General features: G+C 33.8%; 1 protein-coding gene across 10 annotated transcripts in view; it reads right to left on the bottom strand.

Annotated features, from left to right (window-relative positions):
- PCDH9 (protocadherin 9) overlaps nucleotides 1-22251 on the bottom strand; it is a 904506-nt gene that overhangs the window by 297611 nt on the left and 584644 nt on the right. For 5 of the 10 annotated variants that reach the window (XM_037023554.2, XM_073212536.1, XM_037023550.2 and 2 more), the window contains one exon: nucleotides 19431-19632. In XM_037023554.2, coding sequence (XP_036879449.2) covers nucleotides 19431-19632 — 202 coding nt within the window. Of the gene's footprint in view, nucleotides 1-2988; nucleotides 3179-19430; nucleotides 19633-22251 lie in introns of those variants that run through there. The other 5 variants (XM_037023552.2, XM_073212539.1, XM_037023553.2 and 2 more) reach the window with 2 other exon arrangements.

Genomic DNA, 22251 nt, shown 5'->3' with positions numbered 1-22251 from the left:
AATCAACTGAAAAAACACATGATATTAGCAAACAAATCACCAGTACAAGAACACAAAATCAAAATATATTCCTTTTCAATTAAACTTAGTTGTAGCTTTTCATCCCACTCATGTTCTCTGGTAAAATTCTATTTAATTAGATGTGGCTTTAACTATGTATTTCCTTTCATATATGATAGATATTTGACTCCTTATCAATATAAATACTGCTTCTTTATATTAAAATTTATATTTTAAGTTATCAGATTTATACTCCAAAATATAGCTCTTAAAAGTAAGCACTCATCTTTGGCTCCATTCTTCCTCACTCTCAGACTTCCCTTTCTCAGGCCCTTGGTTATTTTATGCTTTGTTTCACTCTGTCAGCAACTCTCTCTGTAGCTCAGAATTCCCCTGCATGCTTTAAAGGGAAAGATTCTTTCTCAGGTCAAAACTATCTTTCTCCAATGCACTTGACTAAACATATGATTTTTCATTCTGTAATCTTTCTTTGTGTAATAGAATATTCTAAAAATAATTTAAATTTGTATATAGACAGTAACATGTACACATTAATTTTTATCAATTCATCATGATAATGGGACAAATAATTATTTTTATTCAACCCTACCATTTTTTCTGCTGACCTAAATATAAAAAGGAATATGATTTCAGGTAAATTATTGTTACACATTACACATTTATTTCCATCCAAAAATTAGCATATCTCTCCTAATTAACATGAATCTAAAGAAGTGTTAATGACCAGATGGGTAATTTGATTCATTCTAACATGATTACCAAAAAGTTGTTACCCAAGCATATAAAAATATTTAAATAACTATTAACTAGGGCTATTTTCCTTAATGTGACATGAATACAGACTTGAAATACAAAATTAAAATATGTAAAAAAATAGAACAAATGATCTATGTCACATGATTGAATGGGAACCATTCATTAGCAATATGCTTTTCAAATATTTTTCTATGCACAATTTTCACAAAAGATGTCTCTGCTGGTGGGGCAAGAACTACATCAATTTGCACAGTATCTTCTTCTACTGATATGAAACTTGTCTCTAAGTAAGGCTGCAGAGACCCACCTAGATGAGGTGGTCACACACTGATCAAACCATGACATTTACTAGGCTTCTGGGTATTGGGAGAAAGGATGGCATGAGAATCCCTGACATTTATAAAATATGTTAAGATACTATTATATCTGAAATTCTCTATGCTAATGCAACAATATTAATAACTAGAATATTTATGGCATATCAAATACATTTTCCATCCAATTACCACAACTGGTGCACACACATATATGGACTGTAGTTGTAGATTCTCTTATATTTTCTAAATATTGGAATAAATACTTGATGAAGATAGTATTTGTTCTAGAATTGATGAAGTTATGCTATCCCAGTACAAACTTTGGATTCATGGAGAAGCAGCATTCCAGCAGTAATGAAAATCAACAGGTAATGTGTGTGTAACTTTTTGTGGTACACAGAGAACTCCATGTATGTGTTTTCTATGGTATTTTACAGTATTGAATAAAATGGTTAGCAATTAAAGTTCTGAAAGGAAAGACACAAAAGAAAAGGACAAAGGAGAAAATACCAAAGGACGATATATTTTACAAGCAGCTCTTACAAATATTGAACTGTAGGCTTAATAATAAAGCCTCATCTATTTTTAAAAGTTATTGTCTATTTGGCTCCTGCTCTGTCCTATTCAGCCATCAGCTAAACAGTAAATGAAGTGTCCACATGACAGATTATTCAGCAGAACTGGCACTCTGATTATTTATTCAACAGTTTTATTTATTTATCAGTTTTGCTAGATGAATAAACATGTTTTCCATAAATTATCTTAATAGACTTGATGATGCAAAGACAGTATTATACAATGTCATGTGTGGCTCGAACGATTGCAGTTTTCCTTCTGTAATTCCCAGTGTTGGACAGACGTACAGTATTTTTTTATCTTCTGCTAGGGCCATTTCTTTCTTTTTCTTTTTTTTTTTCAATATTAACATATGCTGAGTTCAGTTTTTCAGGAACAATTTATTATTCCAGATAACAGAGGCATCCACCTCCTTGAGGGTCTGCCAAGATTTGCAGGATCTAAAATGCAGTTTGGGAGAGTGAAATGGAAATCAAAGGGCTGCCTTCAGCATTCATGCAACTCTTTAAACTGCAGGCAGCCCTTTCATCTATCAATGGTCCTTGGGATTAGGGCTTGCAGAGGAACCAGGCTCACCCACTCACTTATTTTTCCCACACAGAATCAGAATTAGGAGAACAGGCAGTGAGAACAAATGGCTGGTTCACTGCCTCTGGCACAGAGGGTCACCACAATATTTTTTGTACTTCTGTTAGTGGTTAAGAAAAATGTACACATTGTCCTCCTTAAAATATCTCAAATACCCACTATGAGTATAATGCAGTGAGCACTTTTCATATTCACTCATGCATTTCTTCAGCACATATTTATTGAGGGCCTTCTGTGTGGTAGGCATTGTTCTAGGCACTTGAGGCAGCAGCACTGGACCAAATTTCTTAGGAAGCTTTGATTCTAATCGGAGCTCATAAATGTGTGACGTGGCAACAGGGGCTTGGCAAATCATGCTGATGGGCAGAGTACTGGAATTCTGGAGTAAAGTACGCTTGCTTCCACGGGAAAACAGGATGAATTAATAGATCATTTTTCAGGTCTCCTCATAGCAGTGGTCCAGCTCTGTGTGCAACTATCATCAATAACATAAATAACAGTAATGTATAATCAGTATTATTCACTAGGTGTAAGATGAAATACAGGACAGTTAAACTTGAATTTCAGATAGACATAAATACTTCAGTACAACTACATCTCTGATCATTCATGGTACATATAAAAAATTACTCATTGTTTATCTGAAATTCAAATGTAACTGGGTGTCCTCTCTTTTTATTTGCTAAAACTAGCAACCCAACTAGGTAGCAGTTTTCTTTTCTCTTTACATAGGTCAACCCAGCCTAACAGCCTTACTCCTTATCTGAAGCTTAAAAGTTAATATTAAAATCACCTGAACATTGCTTCACCAAAAGGTAAAAAGGAATCAGTGATATTGTATTGCCGTGTCTCACAGCCCACGCATTTACATTCAGGTCGTGTCACACTACAACTGTGACGGTCCTTTTGTGTTTTGCGATCTGAAAGACAAAATCCTTTATTTAATGACTAATTTGAGATTGCAGATCCTACTCATACTCAAAGGAGTCCAAAACTGGTTTCCAATGAGTCTGTTAAAATACTAGATATCCCTACTGAAAAATTACTTGCTATGTATAAAAATACTAAGATTAAAAATAAAACATTAGTTAGGGACTGTCTTGATGAGATGGCTAATTTTGTAGTTGAAAGTTAAATTAAGACCCTATCGTCCATCCATCAGCATGATGACCTTAGGGCAAATTTTAGGAATTTTAAGCCTCAGTTCTGTGTTATGGGAAAATAACACTTAATTTATGAAGTTGTAATGAGGACAGAATGATTTCAGCCAGGAAATTAACCTATCACAGTGCCTAGCAACTGTGAGTGCTCAATAAAAAGCCCAAACCATGTTACAAATTATGTAACACGTATCTTCTACTTTCTTTCATAAACCTGGCAGGAATCTTTGTTCTCAGAGGTAAAAAGTTGTGTCACAATAAAGGCAAGATAAAGCCTACTCAGGCATAAAATAGTACTTCATCCCACCAGGGTTAGTTGTAATTTCTGTGCTATTCCAACTATGTTTCACAAAGACACTGGATTAGTATCTTTAATACATTCTATAAGCTTGGATTTGTTGTAGGAAAGTAAGTCTAAAATACAAACATCTGTTAAGTGGAATACTATGCTGATTGTTAACTACTATAAAGCAGTAAATTTTTCAAAAGAATGTACACCTAAATTATAGTCAAAATGAGGACATTTTCCAGTAAAGCACCTGGTCATTTTTGTGACTACATCAAAACTTAATTATTATTATGTGACTACTTATTTAATATATGACCCTCTTTTTAATAGAAACTATGAGTAAAATGAGCATTATCTAGGTGGAAAAAAGCAAATGGAATACAGCATTTTTAAAATGCTTCTTCAAGCATCCTGCAGCATAGGTAAGCATTAGGTAAAATTTGCCAAATGTGTGAGTAAATAAAATAAAATTTTGAAATAAATGAAAAGTGTTTGAATGAAAGAATGAGTCAATGAATACAATGTGCAAAGAAGAAATCTGTTTCTTTGGGAACAATCTGGATCAGAGGACATTTGTGGCATATTTCTCCTTGTGGTAGATAGATAAAAAGCTGATAAAAATAGTTCAGTAAAAACTGAAAGCTAGATGTCTATGACAACTGATTGTAAATAATTTACCTGGTATCATTAGGTTTAAGATTAAACTTTCAATTTATTATGTAATTTCCGTGAACTGCTCTTAGTGTCTGGGGAAAGCATGGTTATGTCTAAAACATCAAGGAGACCATACTGAATTTTTTAATAATTACAAAGCCTCCCATATTTATTTACAATCCCACATATTTCTTTTGAATAAATATTGGAAGGAAAGAAATCAAAATTTTTTATTAAAAAAGTCCCTTTGTTTTGGTTTGCTGGTACAAAGAGGCAGCATATGGTTAATGTTTTGTTTCAGCTGCTTGGAATAAGAGGACAAGTCATGTCCTTCACTCAAACCTCAAATTCCCCAAACTAATAGTGCTAGGAAAGAGGCAAAGGGAATAGACAGAGTTTGAACCTCACCCTAAAGGCTAATAGAAGAAAGTTCTGTCAAACTCCTCTGATCAGGGGATAACCTGAGCTACACTCAGGCCAGAATCAAACTGATGGACTCTTTAGGCACACAGTTCCATTTGACCTCCACATCACCATAGGACAAAAGAGGAAGTAACAGTTCCTAAAATAGTTGGGAAATAGATTTAAAATGTTTTGGATCAAAATCAGCATCTTGAATTGTGAGAGGAGGAAAAATACAACTCAGTAGGGAAAAGAGAAAAAAGGTTATCTCTACTGAATACAACCTTTGAATTGTACCAAATGAATTCACTAATAGACCTCTCAAGGTCTCCTTTACTTTGGCCTTTTCATTCTGTGGAGACCCCAACTTGGTGTGTACAAAGTGAGCTCTTAGAGTGCAGGGAGGTAATACTGAAAGTGTGTGATGACTGTCAAGGGCAATCACAATATAATTAATGCCAAAAGGAAGGGGAAGCTTAGTGGCAGAGAAAGGAGACACTCCGTTCTAGGTACTCGTGCAATTGCATGAAAATGAGAAAGACCATGCCATGTACCAGGCTTCCTAACAAGGAATTAGGAATGTCTTTTCATTTGGGGCCAAATAAAAGTAATTTAGAGACATAAGAAAAAAATAGAAAACACTATAAATGGAATAGAAAATTGATTTCTGTATCAATAGCATTTTCAGTGTAATATGTAAATTACTATAAATACATCTTTTTTGTTAACTGTAAAATATTATATACCCTAAAAGTGGATGTTTTATTTAGTTGCTATATCTTCATAGCAATTTTATTTCATGAAAGGTTACTATTACTATAAACTCCAGTGTCTAGTAATGGGACATAAATCAGTAATTTATGAATTTTCATCATTTGAAGACAAACATAATATAAGATAGCAGTGAGTTCTTAGGTTTAAAAACTCTTTGTGAAAATTTATACTATTTGTATTTGAAAGATTATTTTGAATAGTTGACAACTTGAGAATTTTAAAACTATTTATTCAATACCACCTAAATTATTGTAATCATGATTTTTGCCTTTCCTCTGATTTATACTTGAAAAATAATTATTTTGAGCACTGTTAAAAATATTGTCTGAACAATCAAAATACATTTCCCTATGTTCATAAAAAATGCTAGTACATCATTCATGGAAATATCCCACAGGTTTTTTTTCCTCATTTATTTATTCAAATTGTCTCTTCAGTTGATCAGCTCAGATTTGGTTAGAAGCATCATACTGGAAAGACGAGGTGCGAGAACACTAATACAAGGGAGGAGAAATAGCATTTCTTACTTAAAAGCAGTAATACTGACATTTTTGAGCCCTTATTGTGTGCCAAACCTTATTAAGGACACATTGACTATATTATTTCTAACACTTCTAACATCTTTTCTTTAAGATTGTCATATTATTTTCTCAAAGAGACTGAGGGTGAGAGATAGGGAAAAGAAAAGGACAGAGAGATTGAGAAAGAAGACATTGAGATATCCTAACATGATCAGAGAATACAGGGCCCAATGTCAACCTCAGGTAACTTATTCTGAAGCACCTGCTCCTAGGGGCCCTGCAGATAGTAAAATACCTTCATACTCCATACCTTTTTTGAACAATGAACAAACTAAAGCACCAGAAGGCCTTCTGAAGGTGTTAAAATCATGTAAAATTGATAGACTATACGAATTTCCCTTCCCTCTTTCTTATGAGGCTTGTCATTTATGTCAGGACTTTACTGCATGTAGAGTATTTGTATTTCTGGCTCCAAATATCTGAATTTATTTTAAATCATAATCTTCCACTGCACAATAGTTTTGACTTAGGAGAGATTACCAAACAGTTACTGTTAGGTATTCTACAGCTATTTCTCAAGGAGCTTAAATCAGAACTCAACATACTCTTCTGAATGAAGACCCCTCTTTGAAACTATTTCCTTAGTAAAAAGAGGCCTTGAGAAAATATTCTAATGAGGCACCACTCTTCCTACGACAGGATGGTACCTTTCCTAAGCCTCAGCTTGTTGCCTGTGGAACCCCTACTTCTATTTTTGGTCCCTAGATATAGTTTTCCAACTGTCATACTGTGCTTAGTGTAAGACTGCATGTTAAAAAACATAAAATACAATGTACTCCCTTCCATAAGTCAAACAATTTCTTTTTTCTTTCATGGAATACTTTAAAAGCTACTTCAAATTTTTGTATTTATTCCAAATATGGAAGGGTTTTAATTTGAATGCTCAGGAATGAAAAAATACCTGTTCATGTCAAAAGACAAAAACATGAGGGAAAAACAATCAATGAAACCAGTGCCTGCACGTACGTAGTTTATGGTTTAATTCTTCCCTTCCAATGAGCATTTAATTGAAATTGGTATTATGTTATTTTTAACTGCACTGTTGATTTGAAGAGATTAACTAGCAAATTTACCTAAAGTACAGTATATTGCCTGTTTGCAGATCTGACTGTGAGTTAGATAATTACTAAAAGCAAAGAAATAAAGCATTTTCTGGCCAATTCATATGAATAAATCTGTAAAGGTTCATAATTCAAGTGAAGATTAGGAGTTTGGAATATTGTAAGACTTTTATTAATATTCTTCATATATAACTAAGTGCTCACCAGCCATACCTACTTATAGATGCCTGTGATGATCTGAAATTCTGTCCATGTTACTATTCAAAAGCTCTTTTCAGATTATAATCTATATAACTTTTCAAACAACTAGTGCTAAATTACACAATTTTTAAAAACAAAATTTGACTATACAAGTAAGTGAAACATGGAGCTAAGATACTATACTTATGATTCACTAAAGCAATAAATACCTATTTTGTCTCAACTACTTGTCAAGCAATTGGAATTTGGGGAAGATAAGCCTTGTGTTTCTTTCCTTGTAAATTAGTTATGAAGACAGAATTGAAGCCAAAGATTTTGCTTAGATAACTGTTTAGACTTTAGTAATTCTTAGAGTGATAGCAGATAAAATTGAAAGCTGATTGTTAACCTAGAACTATTTTGAGTTACATGTGTTAGCCCATTACATTCTAGACAATAAGTCTCTGAGGTAAATAGTCTATGCTCACCCCATGTTACAGATGAGGCCATAGGCGGTGGTGGGACTTGCCCACGGTCTTGCAGCTGGCAAATCAAAGTGGCATGATTGGCGCTCAGTCTAACTCCATAGCAATTAACCACTACACACATTTCCTCTCAGCATCTTACTTGAGAGCAGTTAAAAAGATAATTACGTGTATTCTAGATGGATATATTTTCTAGGATATGCAACAAAAGCATTAAATTCCAGAAACAAATTTTAACACTGTCACCCCCCTTTTCCTTCCCCCTTTTCTCCCCCTCCCCATGTTGATAGGTTCTTTAGGAGGTAGCAAGATCCTAAAAACTATAATTAGATTCCAAAAGCAAATAATGCATATAAAGGTCAATGAATACATACAGAATCCTGAAATATGACATATCTAAAGGACCATTAAGCAAAAGAAAAATAAAAAGAGATTCAAAAACTTTATCCAGAGTTTCTCTCTACAACAACTGTGAAAGACCAACATAAAAGTCATTATTCAATAATGGATCAATGCATTTATAGCATTAAATATGAACACAAACTTAATTTCTGATGTAGAAATATTATTTTCTGGAAATGGAAATAACTATATTAAAAACAGGTGCTTTTTTAAAGTAAAGAATGTACATAGGGCAGTGTTACATGACTAACTTTAATATAAGGTTGACTAATCATTGCTCTGAATTTTAATTACAATCACATGTATGCCATGGGTAGATTTCCTCATAGTACTGGAGTTATATGATTTAATTCATTGAACTCACTTTATAAATACACCTGTCTGTAAGGTACAGTTGACAGGTTTATAAAAAAATACAGTTAAATTCAAATTTCAGATAAACATTTTTACATTTTTAGTGTAAGAATATCCTGAATATTGCAATTGACATTGGAATATTGCAAGTATTTGGGATACACATAAAATATCTGAAAAACATTTAATTGTTTATCTGAAATTCAGATTTAATTGGCCATCCTGTATTTTATTCGGAAACCTTATTTTAAGGTTATTAAACTTTGGGCATACATGTATTTATCAGTCACACTAACCTGAATAATCCTCAATCTCTGGCAGAAATACGTGTCAGAATAGCATTAAAAAAAACTGGGGATGTTTTAAACAAACATCTATAATGTCTTTAAAAATTTCAATTGTTTTAAAACTCCATAGACACTTTCTGTTATTTATTTTTATATATTCAGGTAAAATAAAATCCATTAGTTTGATTTAATGAGTTGTCCTTTATAATTAGTAATATTCCATGCCTTCCTTGCAATATAGCTTTATGTTGAGGTTTAAATAAAAGAAGTTTAATTTTCATACTTCTAAAAGTTAGTGAAAGAAGTAAATTCCTTATTTTTGGCTTAGATGTGGCTACTGATTTGCTTATCTATTTATCTATCACTTTCACACCTCTTGAATTATTGTAAACACAGATATGCTAAGAATAGTTTCTTTCTTCTCTAGGGCAGACCACACATCCCGGGTTGAGTAATGCCATTACCTTTTATGGCTCCTTAGAGGAATGAATCACATGACAGTGTGCAGCTACAGAAATGAGACTGCATGCAGCACGCCAGTGCAAGCTGGCATTACCCTCACTTTACACTAGGAGGCAGATTGTTCCTACAGATTTTTCTACAGTAATACTAAACACTATTTGCGACTCTTTTAAAGCCTGAATGCAAAATAATTTTACTAAAAACTTTTAAACATTTGCAATACATGAGTACTCAAAACTAATTATTTTGGGAAATTAAAATCATACTTGAAATTGATGAGATCTAGCACTTTCCAGCAGAGAAAGCTTGTGTCCCTGTCTGTTTCACAGCCATCTTAACTACACCAAGTAATGTTATATACAATCATCTCATTGCATTCCTTTTTAAAATAAAATGGTAACAAAACAGACAGTGCAGTGTGAATAATTAATACAGGAGTTATTACCTTAAAATCGTAAAGTGAAATAATTATTTTAAAGTGAAACAATGAAGATAATGGAGCATAAATATGCTTTACTATGTGATTTTTACTAGTCTTTAGAAAAATGTGATGTTTTGGAATTACCTTTCAGATATGATAAGTATGAAGGAAAGCTACATAAAAAAGTTCAAATAAATATGAAGTTTCATTATTTAAAACTAATAGTTTTAGAATTTTCTTTCTTCTAATGTACAACAATGATTTTAAATTTCAAAATTTACCATGGCAATTTTTAAAGCTTGATTGGAAATTTTTGCTAAATAATTAAGACATATGTTTTCTTTGTTCTATATCTTTTCATTCTCTGCTGATAATAATAACAAAAAAATAATGATCTCTATAAATTGAGCCTGTGTTATATGCCAACAGTTCTGTGACCCCAAGATCAGTAAGTTAGGTCATTGGTTGTTCTGACTCTATAGCCTGTTCTTAATCACAATCCTACATTGTCTTCAGAAAAAGCTGATATTAAGTATTATGCACAGGACACAAATATCCCTGGAGCTTTCAAGTATCTTCCTGGATGTACCTGCTTCATTTTTGTGGTCTTTGCTATTACTCCATTCCACCCTCAACTTGGCCTCTACTAATGTTAAAGTTTGTCATGATTGCTTTGTTGGACAACTTGTCTTTCCTCATAATTATTATTCCCAGAGTTTCATTCACCTTCAATATTGTCAATTTCCAGTTTCCAACTCAGAACCATATTCCTACTTCCTAGATAAGCTTGTCCAGCAGCTTGAACTTTAAAATAAAATACAAAATTGTTAATTCCTAATCTGAGTTTTACTCTTACACTCTCTGGCATATTTAATTGTGTAATTTTCCAGTGTCTCATAAACTAAAATTTTTTTAAAACCCTCATATCTGTCTTTTTCTTTAACTCTTATATCAAATTAGAATTTATCCTATCCTCCCCATTATTCAAAATCTGGATTCAACTTATCTCCCACTACAGTTTCATTTATTGTCACCTACTTGAGCATGTTAATACCAACCATGTATTATTGACTATGTTTCAGTTTCTGTGCTAGGTGAATATTTATTTATATCAAATAACTGTAATTTTTGTATCAATATTCTCATAGGTGCACACAGTCTCATTGTGGAGGTTAATAATCTGAGACCAACTGGTGGAGCTAATCACACCTGCATGTGCTCCAGAGGTACCGAACCATTCACTTGCTTGCGCAACTGGCCATGACGTTTCATAGCACCAAGAAGCCTTCACTGAGAGAGTATTCACACACATGTGCATACACATGCACATGCACATACATTTTACTGACTTAGACAATTTTTATTCATGCATTACCACTTCTTAAAAGTACCATTTTATCTAGCAAATTTTTAATTATTATTTATTCAAGACATTCTATGCTGAAATCTTTTTAAATACATTTACCTTTAGCATTCCTCCTAGTTCCCTAATAATATTGGTATCCAGTATCTTCTCTCTAACAAAAATCAATGTTCTTTTTCTTTTCTGTCTCCTTTTAATGGTCTATATAATGCTCATAGCATACCCCTTATAGAAAAAAAAGTTGCGGAAGAATTCCAGGAACTTCACAGATTGACAAAAACCTACTCAGGGACCTCTCCTACCAAGGAACTCAGATTAAGAACTCTTGATCTCACAGTTTAATAACTGTCAGTTCTTTTTAAGTTTAGGGAGTAATGGTTTTAATACTTGTCCCAAGAATCTAGCATAGTACCTGGCAGATAGTGTTTACAGAATGAATGGATAAATGAATAAATAGATAAATGAGTGAATCATGCAAAAGCCAATTGAATAAAGGATCTTAAAAGCTCTTGAATACTAAGATATGTAAGAATGACTAAGTCTTACATTGATTGTGGCAGACATAGTCTAAGGTGGCCCTTCATGACGCCTACCTCCTGGTGTTCACAAATATGTTTAGCCCCTTGTCTTGAATGTGGATGAGACCTAAGATTTGTTTCTAATCAATAGAATATGGCAATGGTGATGCAGTGTCACTTCTGTTATTATGTTAAATTGTACAAGACTCCATATTGCCACAAACTCACTCTACAGAAACTGGCTCTTTAACTGGTTTTGAAGAAGTAAGCAGTGATGTTGGGGGGCGTATGTGGCTAGAAGCTGAGGGTAGCCTCTAGGAGTTGAGACCCATCTCTGCCTGATAGCAACATGATGTTGGGGCTCTCAGTCCTGTAACTGCAAAGAAAGAAATTCAGCTAACAATCCAAAACAGCTTGGAAGTAAATTCCTCCACAGTTCAGCACGCTGATGAGAATACAACCTGGAACCTTGAGCAGAAGACTCAGCTAAACCATGCTTGACTAACTGTGGGATTATGAATTCATGTTGTCTTGAGGCTTTCAGCTTGTGGTAATTAGCAATAGATCATTAGACAGATCAAAGGAGAGAGAGATAGGAGATGGGTAAATGTATATTTGGTTTATAATTTGGGTGATTTTAATCTAGAAAATTGTCTTTACTGCTTTTGAGGTGAAAGTAGCTAACACTAGATAAGTCCTGAACTTAGATTTAGAAAAATAAATTCAGTCAGTCAAAAACTTAAAGTCTCATAGGATAAAAAGAATAAGGAAATTATTATTTTTGTGGCTTTTTTGTAACTTTTTTTTCTCCTTAAACTCAAAACACAGGATTGACTTCCTTTTCTCCATACCATTCTCTGAGGAACTCTAGCTTCATTAACCCAGGTGTCACTATTGTAGGATCACCTCGAATTGATTATAAAAATCCCACGGGGAAGGAAACGCAACAGGTGACAATTTGAAACCTCTGAACAATTTTCTTTGAATTTACATAATTAGCTCAACCCAGGATACTTATAAAAATAATAAACACGGCTCAGAAAATTATTTAATATAATACTGTGCCAAAAAATAATCAAATTTATGTTTAATTCCCAAGGCATTTTATGGTTAGTGATTTTTTTTTCCTTCAGTTTAGGAAATTAGCACAATTTCTTAGGACTGGAATTACATAGGGTAACTATTTTTTTCTGGAGTTTTCTGGAGCCTTTTAAGTTTTAATTACTCAGTTTTATTTTTCTCTCCATAAAGACCATCTGTTTCTCATACCAAATATTTTAAATTTTCAATTTTTCTTAGCATGTACATCCTGTATCATTAGAATTCACAGGAAGGATATTTTTTAATGTAATTTTTTACTTAATGCAAAAAATACATATTAGGAATATTTTTTCTCATGTCTGTAATCAGATGCTTTCCCTGTAGGTTATCTCATTACAAAAGGAAAATACAATTTTTAATTTATTATTAAAATTGTGGAAAACACAATTAAAAAGAAGAAATAAATACTCCAACCTGAAGATAACAACAGTTAACATAATGCATTACTTTCTAATTTTTGTTTGTTTTTAACTTAAAACAATTTATCTGAATGTATTTTCATGTGTTTTATGTAAAATATTGATTTGTTCACTCAGTCAGCAAATTCACTTGAAGGTCTGTCATTTGCCAGGTAATCTTACACATGGAGAATAGAAAAGTGAACAAACAGTCTTTACAGATTAGTAAAAGTTAGTCAAAAAATCATAGAGATTTTCTCTGAGGAAAAAGTATAAGGTATGATGGTATGATACTTAACAATTGTTTCAGTGAAAAGAGTCAGCATACATGAGTTTTACTCTTGGCCCACAAAGTATGTAGCTAAAGGCAAAGCACTTCCCTTTTTATGCCTCAATATAAGATAATTTTATACTGTATGATGGTAGGGTGCCACAAAGATCTAAATTTTCATTAAGCAAATACAAGAAAAAAAAAGAAACTTGCAGAAGTAGATTTTTCACAAGCTGATCAACTTACTGACAGACTGTTCAGCCAGCTCATTTTAATACACAATTTCTCAAATTTCCTCCTAAAAATTAAGATCCCTGTCCCAGAATTTAAACTGGCAGTGGTGATCGCACTCAGTTATACACTGCCTTAAAACATATATACCTGGAAGGTGGTTTCTCTAAACAGTAGAAGCATAAGCTGTGGAGCCAGGCACCTGAGTTCACATTCTGCCTCAGATACACGCCAAGAAGTTTTGGACAAATGCCTAAAATTTTCTGAGATTCAGGTTATTTTGAATACTATCTAACTTGCAATATTGGTGTGAGAGCACAAACAATTACTAGCATTTACTAGCATTCCTGACTCAAAATTAGACCTCAATAAATAATACCCTTAAGTATTATTAGTTACCAAAACTGTCCTTAGAGAAAAAAGTCACCAACAGATTCATCCACAGTCCAGGTAGAGTCAGAAGCATGTAAGAGAGATTTAATAAAGTAAATATAATTTTCAATTTTGCATATGATTGAATAGCAGAAAATCCTTTAAAATAACATTTAAAGGAAATACCAGATATAAAAATAACTCTTTTCACAATTTTCAATGGGACAAGATTAAGACTTAATTCTGAATTAGTGGTAATAAGATGTTCCTGATCTGATCACATAATTGTTTTTGTTTGTTTTTAACTTAGTGGAATTCTTTCATCAGACTAGTTTTATTTGTTAAAAAGGGCAATCTTCAATTGAAAGCCTCCTTAATGTTTTCTTAGAATTAATGGTATATTGAATTTTACATGGAGTGTATGATCATGTTAATGAGTTAACCTATTAAGGAAATACGATTTACTCTGCTATTTGTGAATGGGATAAATCTTTGTATGCAGTAAAGGAGACAAAACTCACTGCAAGAAATACTGCATGTATGTGTCTCATGTGTGGGGCAGCTGGCTAGGTATGCACTAAGACTTATATGTGCCTCTAACATAGAGACATCATTTATTCGGTTGCCTGAAGGATACTTGTCAGGTCCTGCCATTAAACTCTTCTTGAAGGTCATGCAATCACAGTGTCATACAAACAGAGGTTTGCGGTTAATTATTTTATTCATAAATTCTAAAGGGGAGTTTTCAAAGGCTTTATTTTACTCAAAAGGTCTTTGATGGAGGCAAATAGCAACATGCATTCTAGTCTTCAAAACATATATGAAATTACTGAAAATCTGTTTAATTGCAGCATTTGAAACACTCTTCAATGTATAAAATATGCTTGCTATATATAAAAACAGCTGGTTACACTTTTGTAAACTATACTATATCTTTGGATCAAAACAATTAATGGAAAAAGGAAGAACTCCTATGTTTCATATATTGATTCTGAAATTTATTCCTGTCTCCCAGTATATACTTCAACTTCATATCTTGGGAATTTTAAAACATGTACAAAGTCAAAGATCATAATATAAAAAGCATCTGTATAACCATTATCCAACCCCAACAACTACTAACATTTCACTGTTTACTACCATCATCGTTATTATTGATTTGTTGGAGGATTATTGAAACAAATGCCAGGCATCATGTTGTTTCTCCTATAAATCCTTCATTATCTATCGCCAACAAAAAGAGATGTTCTTTTAACAAAACTACAATTCCATTATCACAGCTAACAAGATAAATAATTCTTAATGTTATTTAAAAACCCAGCTCATACTAATATATCTACCATTTTTTCAAGAACTTATTTTTTATGATACTGAAAAAACTAACAAAGGTATTGGTCACTGTTGGAGGTTACTAGGGCACCAATTCATTCTGTAAACTAACATATCAGTCAAGTATATATTTTGGGTTTCCTGTGAGAACTGGATTTCATGGTAATCAATGACTAATGGAATGAAATGTTTTTAAAGCACTTAAAAAATAATTTCTTTTGTCTATCATTTTTATATCTATCCACTGTACAATTTAATAGCATGCTGTGCAACTACTTCAGTAATAGACACAAATACCACTTTACACAATATTTGCGAATATAATTTTGAAATACGATTTTTTTCTGCTTATATATATCCCTTCATCTACCCCCATTCATTGCAAACACATATTGGCTTTAGATTCACTACATAGATGAGGATGAGACAGGGTGAAAAACAGTGAAATAGCATTTAGTTATTTTGCCAAGTTCTAAACCTATAATCGGGATTTTTTTTTCTAGTTGATACTGTGGCAAAAAAAAAAAAAAAGAGGAATTGTCTTTAAGGGAAAGTATCAAAAACAAAAAACACTGGGGATCCCCAACCCCAAACATTAAAAACATTTCCTCAGCCCAGCAGAAAGGAGAGGGATAAAAAAGGATAGAAAGGGAAAGGTGAGATTCTAGATGGCGCTCTTGGGCAGTACGCAGAGAAACCTGGAGGAGTAGGACTACAGAGCCCGGAGGTGAGATTCCATGGCAGGCCCAGTGAGGCAGGGAGAACCTAGAGAGTGACGCACCGCCCTGCGCATCTGCGCGTGGGTGTCCACAGGCAGCAGCCCACAAACTCCTTTGCCTTCCACGGCATGAAGGCAAGAGCAGTATTCCTGTGGGAACCAGGAGTAATAGAATGAAGATCCAGGTGGACCCAGTGATATAATGAACATCTCGGTGGACAAGTAAGTGCGCAGATGACCCAGGAACCAGAATATCTTGGACTACAGACCCCCGCCTCCCAGGAATTGAGGGGAAAAATGTAAAGTTTCTGCCACACTAGAGAAATGGGGATTAGAAATTCAAAAATAAATGAAAGGTATTTCTAGCACATCTAAATTATTATCATGAGTCATATCTGTTACAGTAGGTAAATACTGTAGATTTTACATAAATATCACTTACAAAACCATCAATTATAGCTTAAATGCAAACTTTTTTATTTTGACATTGCATGTAAAGACTTTGATCCTTAGCTTATTTTACAAAAATCAAGAGTTTGATATTATCTAAACCTTATGATGCCAACAACCCAAATGTATAAAATCGAAAGTTAAGAATACTCTAGATCAATGTCACTGTGTGTGTGGGTATGTGAGTGTGTTTAGAAGCAAGGTCCTATATTAAAGCCTGACATTTTCAAAAGCTCCCTTATATCATTTGTATTAGTTCCCTTAAAAAAGTGCATAGACAAAAGTTACTGTGAAATTCGTACCAACTTTAAATGATTTTTTTCATTGAAAATCATATTTGAAAAAATAGGAATCCATACAGATGCATTACTTAATAACCTACAGATAATACCGACATTTATATTGTATACAGATGCAGCACATTGCTATAAAAACTTGATTCTTCATGAATTATCAGAGCACAGACAGAAGACCCAAATGAAGACAAAGAAAACTGTTTAAATCTAAATAGCAAGATTTTACTTTTGAAGATTGTTGCTTCAATTCTACTGTACCTCCTTTCACAAATTTCTCAAAGTTAATTACAAAAATGTGATTGCAGAATTCTAAGATAATATATCATAATACTATCCTAATATGAATTACCATTTAGTTATGAATCTGTTAATATTTCTAGGCTATTCTAATTAATTCTGCTCTAGACATGTACAAAGGAGGTTAACATTTTAAGTCCTGTTATATGTCATAAGAACTGTTGGTCTCCAGGGGCCCTCAGGGCTCATCCCTCCCCCACTTTCCTCTCCTCCTTCTTTCCCAGTGATTAATAAGGATCCTGTTCCCACCAAAGAGCACTTGTTCCAGTTTAACACATTTATTGACCATGATTCTCTTGGGTGAAGTCACTGTGTTGAGCTGAATGTTAGAGTGTGCAAGGGTGTGTCATCCCTCGGGTCTCTTTTTCTATGTGACTAGCTTGGTAAAAACTCTGGGGACTTCTTGAAGTCGGCTTGAAAGGTTTTATTTATTTTATTTTCTTCCAGCTTTAGAATCTCCTCTGTCTTCTCCCATTTGGCAGCTCGCCGAGTGCTACTGGCTGGGCGAGGCAGGTGGCTTCTAAGAAGCCACCAAGTGTGTAGCTGCACATATTGAATGAAATTCTAGCTTAGGGCAGTTTAGGTTAACCGTACTTCTGTATACGTTTTTAAAAATTTTACTTCTATAAAAATAACTTTGTTGAAGTATATAGACAAGTCCTAAAACCACTCACTTTGGTAAATTTAAATTGGGATCTTTCCATCTTGGTTTTAGCAGAGGCTTAAACACAAGAGGGGCCAACCACTCCCTACCTGCGGAAGAGGGGTCCAGGGCCAATTTTGGGACTCTTAGCTTAATGCCAGTGAGAGATGTTTTAAAATTGAAAAGGGGGAAGTTAGAGACTAGGAAATGAGTTTAGAAGTTGCTGTCCTCCCTATCTGGCCTCTTCTCATGGTCCACAAAAGCTTGATTCAATGGAACCACTTAGATTCAGTGGTGCCTAGACTAATCAGAACCAAGATATCTAAGGAGAATAGTTGGTCAGCTCTACCAAATCTCTGGATATGTATAAAAAGATGTGCTTATATTTTCCTTATGAGACTGAAACATAGGACATGAAAGACTGAGAAGCAGAGCTGGTGTGGAATTTATTTAGTCTCCCTAAACAAATTGCTTGGAGTGGGGAAAAACCTCAGCAGAAAGAAGATGCAATGTAATTCCACATGCCAATGAGAAGAGAACCTCATACCAGAGAAACCGGCAGAGATGGGGACACAACTTGCGGCAGGCGGAGGGCACATGTACAAAAGACACCATATCAGCACCCTGGAAACAGAGTCAGTTTAAAATCCTAAATGCCAGAGAACACCAGTGCTGGTTTACCACAACAGGACTAGTTAAGAAAGACCTTTCATGAATTTTTACCTCCTCTTCATATTTCTACTTCAACCACTGAATTGTCAGAGCTATTTTAACATCTAAAGCAGTAGGAGAGAAGTAGCCAGAAAATTAGGGAAAGGTTACTCTATCCCCATTTTCCATTGAAGGCAAAAAGTTTGAAACAGATTCAATATGAGTTAGAAAAATCTTTAAATCATGGTCATTACTCTAGACTGAACATATTAACTACTGAGTTAGGACTTATAATTTTAAACAAAAGTAAACTAGTCAATGATATTTTCAAAAAATAATAGCATGGCTAAAACGATATAGCACTTGCTCAAAATTCCCTCTAGAGGCCAAGGAAGAAGTACCCTCACAGGGACTACTTTGAATGGGCAATGATTTCTGAGGTGTGAGTGTGCATCTGTAGAGAATAAAGGTTTTCCTAATTACATCCCACTCATTCCACTTGTTCAGTGTACTGGTTAAAAACAAATCATCCAAATTGAAATGGACAAAAAATTTTACAACTCAAAAATTATCATCCTCTTTCATGCTTGTTTTAATCACTATTTTATCTTTTTTTAAGTCTTCATTTGAAAATAGCATTCCACAGAATTATACACATATACTTTTTTACTTATTTTTCATAAATTTCTTAACAGTATTTTATCAATTCTAAAATGTTAAAATACTTTCACATTTTAACATCCTTGACATCACAATGTCTTGTAACAAATGGCTTCCTGCAATTGTATCTGTAGCATTTTTTCCTTTTTTTAATGGTTCATAAAATAAAGAAGCATCACAAAGTTTAGCAGTCAATATATCAAGTCCACCAGACCTGATATTTTTCAAATATAACAACAATAGAGCCAACAAAAACCAACAGAATGTCCATTCACTTGCTCCCCAGAATTAGTGTTAAAACTCAAATGCACAACAACAACAAAAAACAGAACTCCAAGCAATCAAACTTTAAAGGGACTCACCAGAGTTGGGGTCAGAATTGCCATCTGCTTCAGTCCTCTTGTCCGGAGAGGCCTGGTCATAGAATTCGTCCTGTGGCTGAACCAGAGGAAGAGGGTGTGAGATCAGGGTTCCACTACCCACCGGCTCATGGTCTCCTAGACCACTGTCACTGCAGCTTTCCTGGGAGCCATCAGGGAGGTGAAACGTAACCCGGCGCTGCGACTACAAAGAAGACCACAGGACATGCTGATTAACACTCCTCCCAAGTTCAAGAGGCACATGGAACAGAAAATCAAAACAACTTTCAACAAACAATACAGTGTAAAAGCAAAGTAAACAACACTTAGAACAAAGCTAGGAACAAGCATTTATCATGTACTGTGTGATGTCCAACTTGGAAAATATGAGACAGAATTTCAGTCTTGTATAATTCAAGTACAAAAAGGTAATAGTAGACAATTGAAAATAATAGTAAAAAAGACAAAAAAAATCTAAACAATTATTGAAGGTATAGAAAAATTTTAAATAAGCAGAAATGTGCAAACATTTGTTCCATAAATTTGACTACCTATATAGTGCAACATCCCATTTCTTCTGAATGAACAGACATTGTGTTCCCTTGATGGTTTGAAGTAGTTATTGTTCACTGGCTGTATTACCACTACTTTTTAGTTATAGAATATTCCAGCTGAAAGGTGTTCAGAATATTACTTTGGCACAATGTCACTATCAGAATTGACCTACAGTATGGTTAGGGTACTTCAGTAAATTTTAGTGTTTAAGAAAATTGTGCTTTTCAGTACATATCACTGCTTAGTTCTCTTGGCAAATATTCTTTTAGCTGATGTAATCCATGAGATATGGGGTGGAGATGTATGCCTTAGGGAATTACATGAAAGCAAATTTGTGCCATGTGTTCGACTGCACATAATTTTCATTCTGCTTTAATAGCCAAAAGACCTTTCATTACCATGTCACATGTGACTACTTTTACCCAGATTAAATGAAATTATGAATATATAAATATGTAATGTTTAAATGTTTAATATAATTCTTTTATAGTACATAAAATTTGTATTTTTGAGACAATTTATAGATTGTGTCCATTTCAAGAAAAAAAATGCAGTTACAGATACAATACTATAGAAAGAAGTATTGCTATTTGATATATGTATTTTTATGGACTGAAAATAGAACATAGCTTATTTCCTGTGAGTCACTGGTTCAAATCCAGCTCAGAGTCATAATGAAGGAGAGCTGATACCACTTTATTGCTGTTCAATGACCTGTGCAAAATGATGATAGTTCAGTACATTTTTAATGAACTGATGCCAACATCACATAAACTATAATCATAAATGGTACTAATTGAGTCTATTGTAGCACATTTCACCTTCATGCACAGCTATCTCAGTACCATCATTCCCCCCTCAATAAATTTTGAAACGTGCCTAGTTGAGTGCTATACAATATGTAAGACAAACTTTTATATTGATATCTGAAAAGCATTTTTCTCTATATAAAGAAGGTCATTCTATCATTTATACTACAGTGTTTCCACTCACATATGAATTTAACCCTTTAGGGAAAACTAATAATACAAGAATATTCTGTTTCTGTTTCAGTATGCACTCAACTCCTCAGTATTCTGTTGTGATGAACGCAGCATTAAGGATGATCACCAGGTTACCTGTTATTCATGTCTGTTAAACACAGCTTTTAAAGTGACTGGCCTACCACGAAGTCAATATTTTTAGTGAGGAAGGCAACTTTGGTGTCATCTCTGGAGGAACATCTCTTAGTTATAGCTCAGGTGAGTAAAAAGGAAGTCAAAACACATGAAAAAGACAAGAATAGATGACTCTGAAATCTTTCTAGAGCATTTCCAGAAGCTTCATATGGCCATTATAAAGCACCTGCTTCATGGACAAAAAATAAAAGGGAAATCTGCATCTGTGATACTCTTAACATAATTAATATTGCTATAGTTACAATATCTATATTTTTCTCCTAAGAATGCCCAAATCTACAAAACCAGTTAAACCTGAATCCACCAGTTCTTATAGCATGGTCATTAGAACTAGCATTTATTGAGCACTTCCTGGTACCTAGCACTATAATTACACTGAGAATAAAGAGGAAAATATTATTTTCAAAGCTATTTCACATACAAGTTATTAAATTCCATCTCATATATACAATATTATGATATTTATTTACCCCTTTATAAGTGAGAATAAGAAAAGATATAAATCTAATGTAATTTATTTGCAATAAGACACTGCAAATTAGAATGATATCATGTTTAAACTACTGTGTTTTACAGAAATATTTCCTAATTAATTTGACTCAAAGATGGTTAAGTCTTAATTGGCAAAATTGTGCACAATTTATAAGTCTAGTGGGAGGTGGGGGTGGTGATGCATACGGACTAAGATTTGGAACATGGATATTATGGTACGAAGCAAACTGATCAAGCAAATCAATCTTTAATTTATCATCCTAATGATTGATGAAAGTGAAAGAAGGTCTGAAATACCAAGGAAGATATAAGGAGAGGATTTGAATAAACTGAAATGCAGAAAATTGAGGATCCATGAAGTGTTAAAAACCAGGAGTTGTGGATTTCATGAAGGACACAAGAGCTCTTATTCAGATTTTGACACAGAGCACCAGATGAAGAGCCAGGACCAGGCTTCCTAGCTGAAAGCCCTCGCTCTGCAGACGCCGGCCCAGGGCAGGGTACTTCATCTCTCTGAATGGAGTTCCTGATGTTGTAAAGTAGAGAAAATAGTGCCTTCACCAAAAGAGTATGGTAAGGCTCAAATAGATAAAATAAAT

The sequence above is a fragment of the Manis javanica genome, chromosome 9 (genome assembly GCF_040802235.1).
Source record: "Manis javanica isolate MJ-LG chromosome 9, MJ_LKY, whole genome shotgun sequence".
NCBI classification, from domain to species: domain Eukaryota; kingdom Metazoa; phylum Chordata; class Mammalia; order Pholidota; family Manidae; genus Manis; species Manis javanica.
This window is presented reverse-complemented; position numbering and strand designations above follow the sequence as displayed.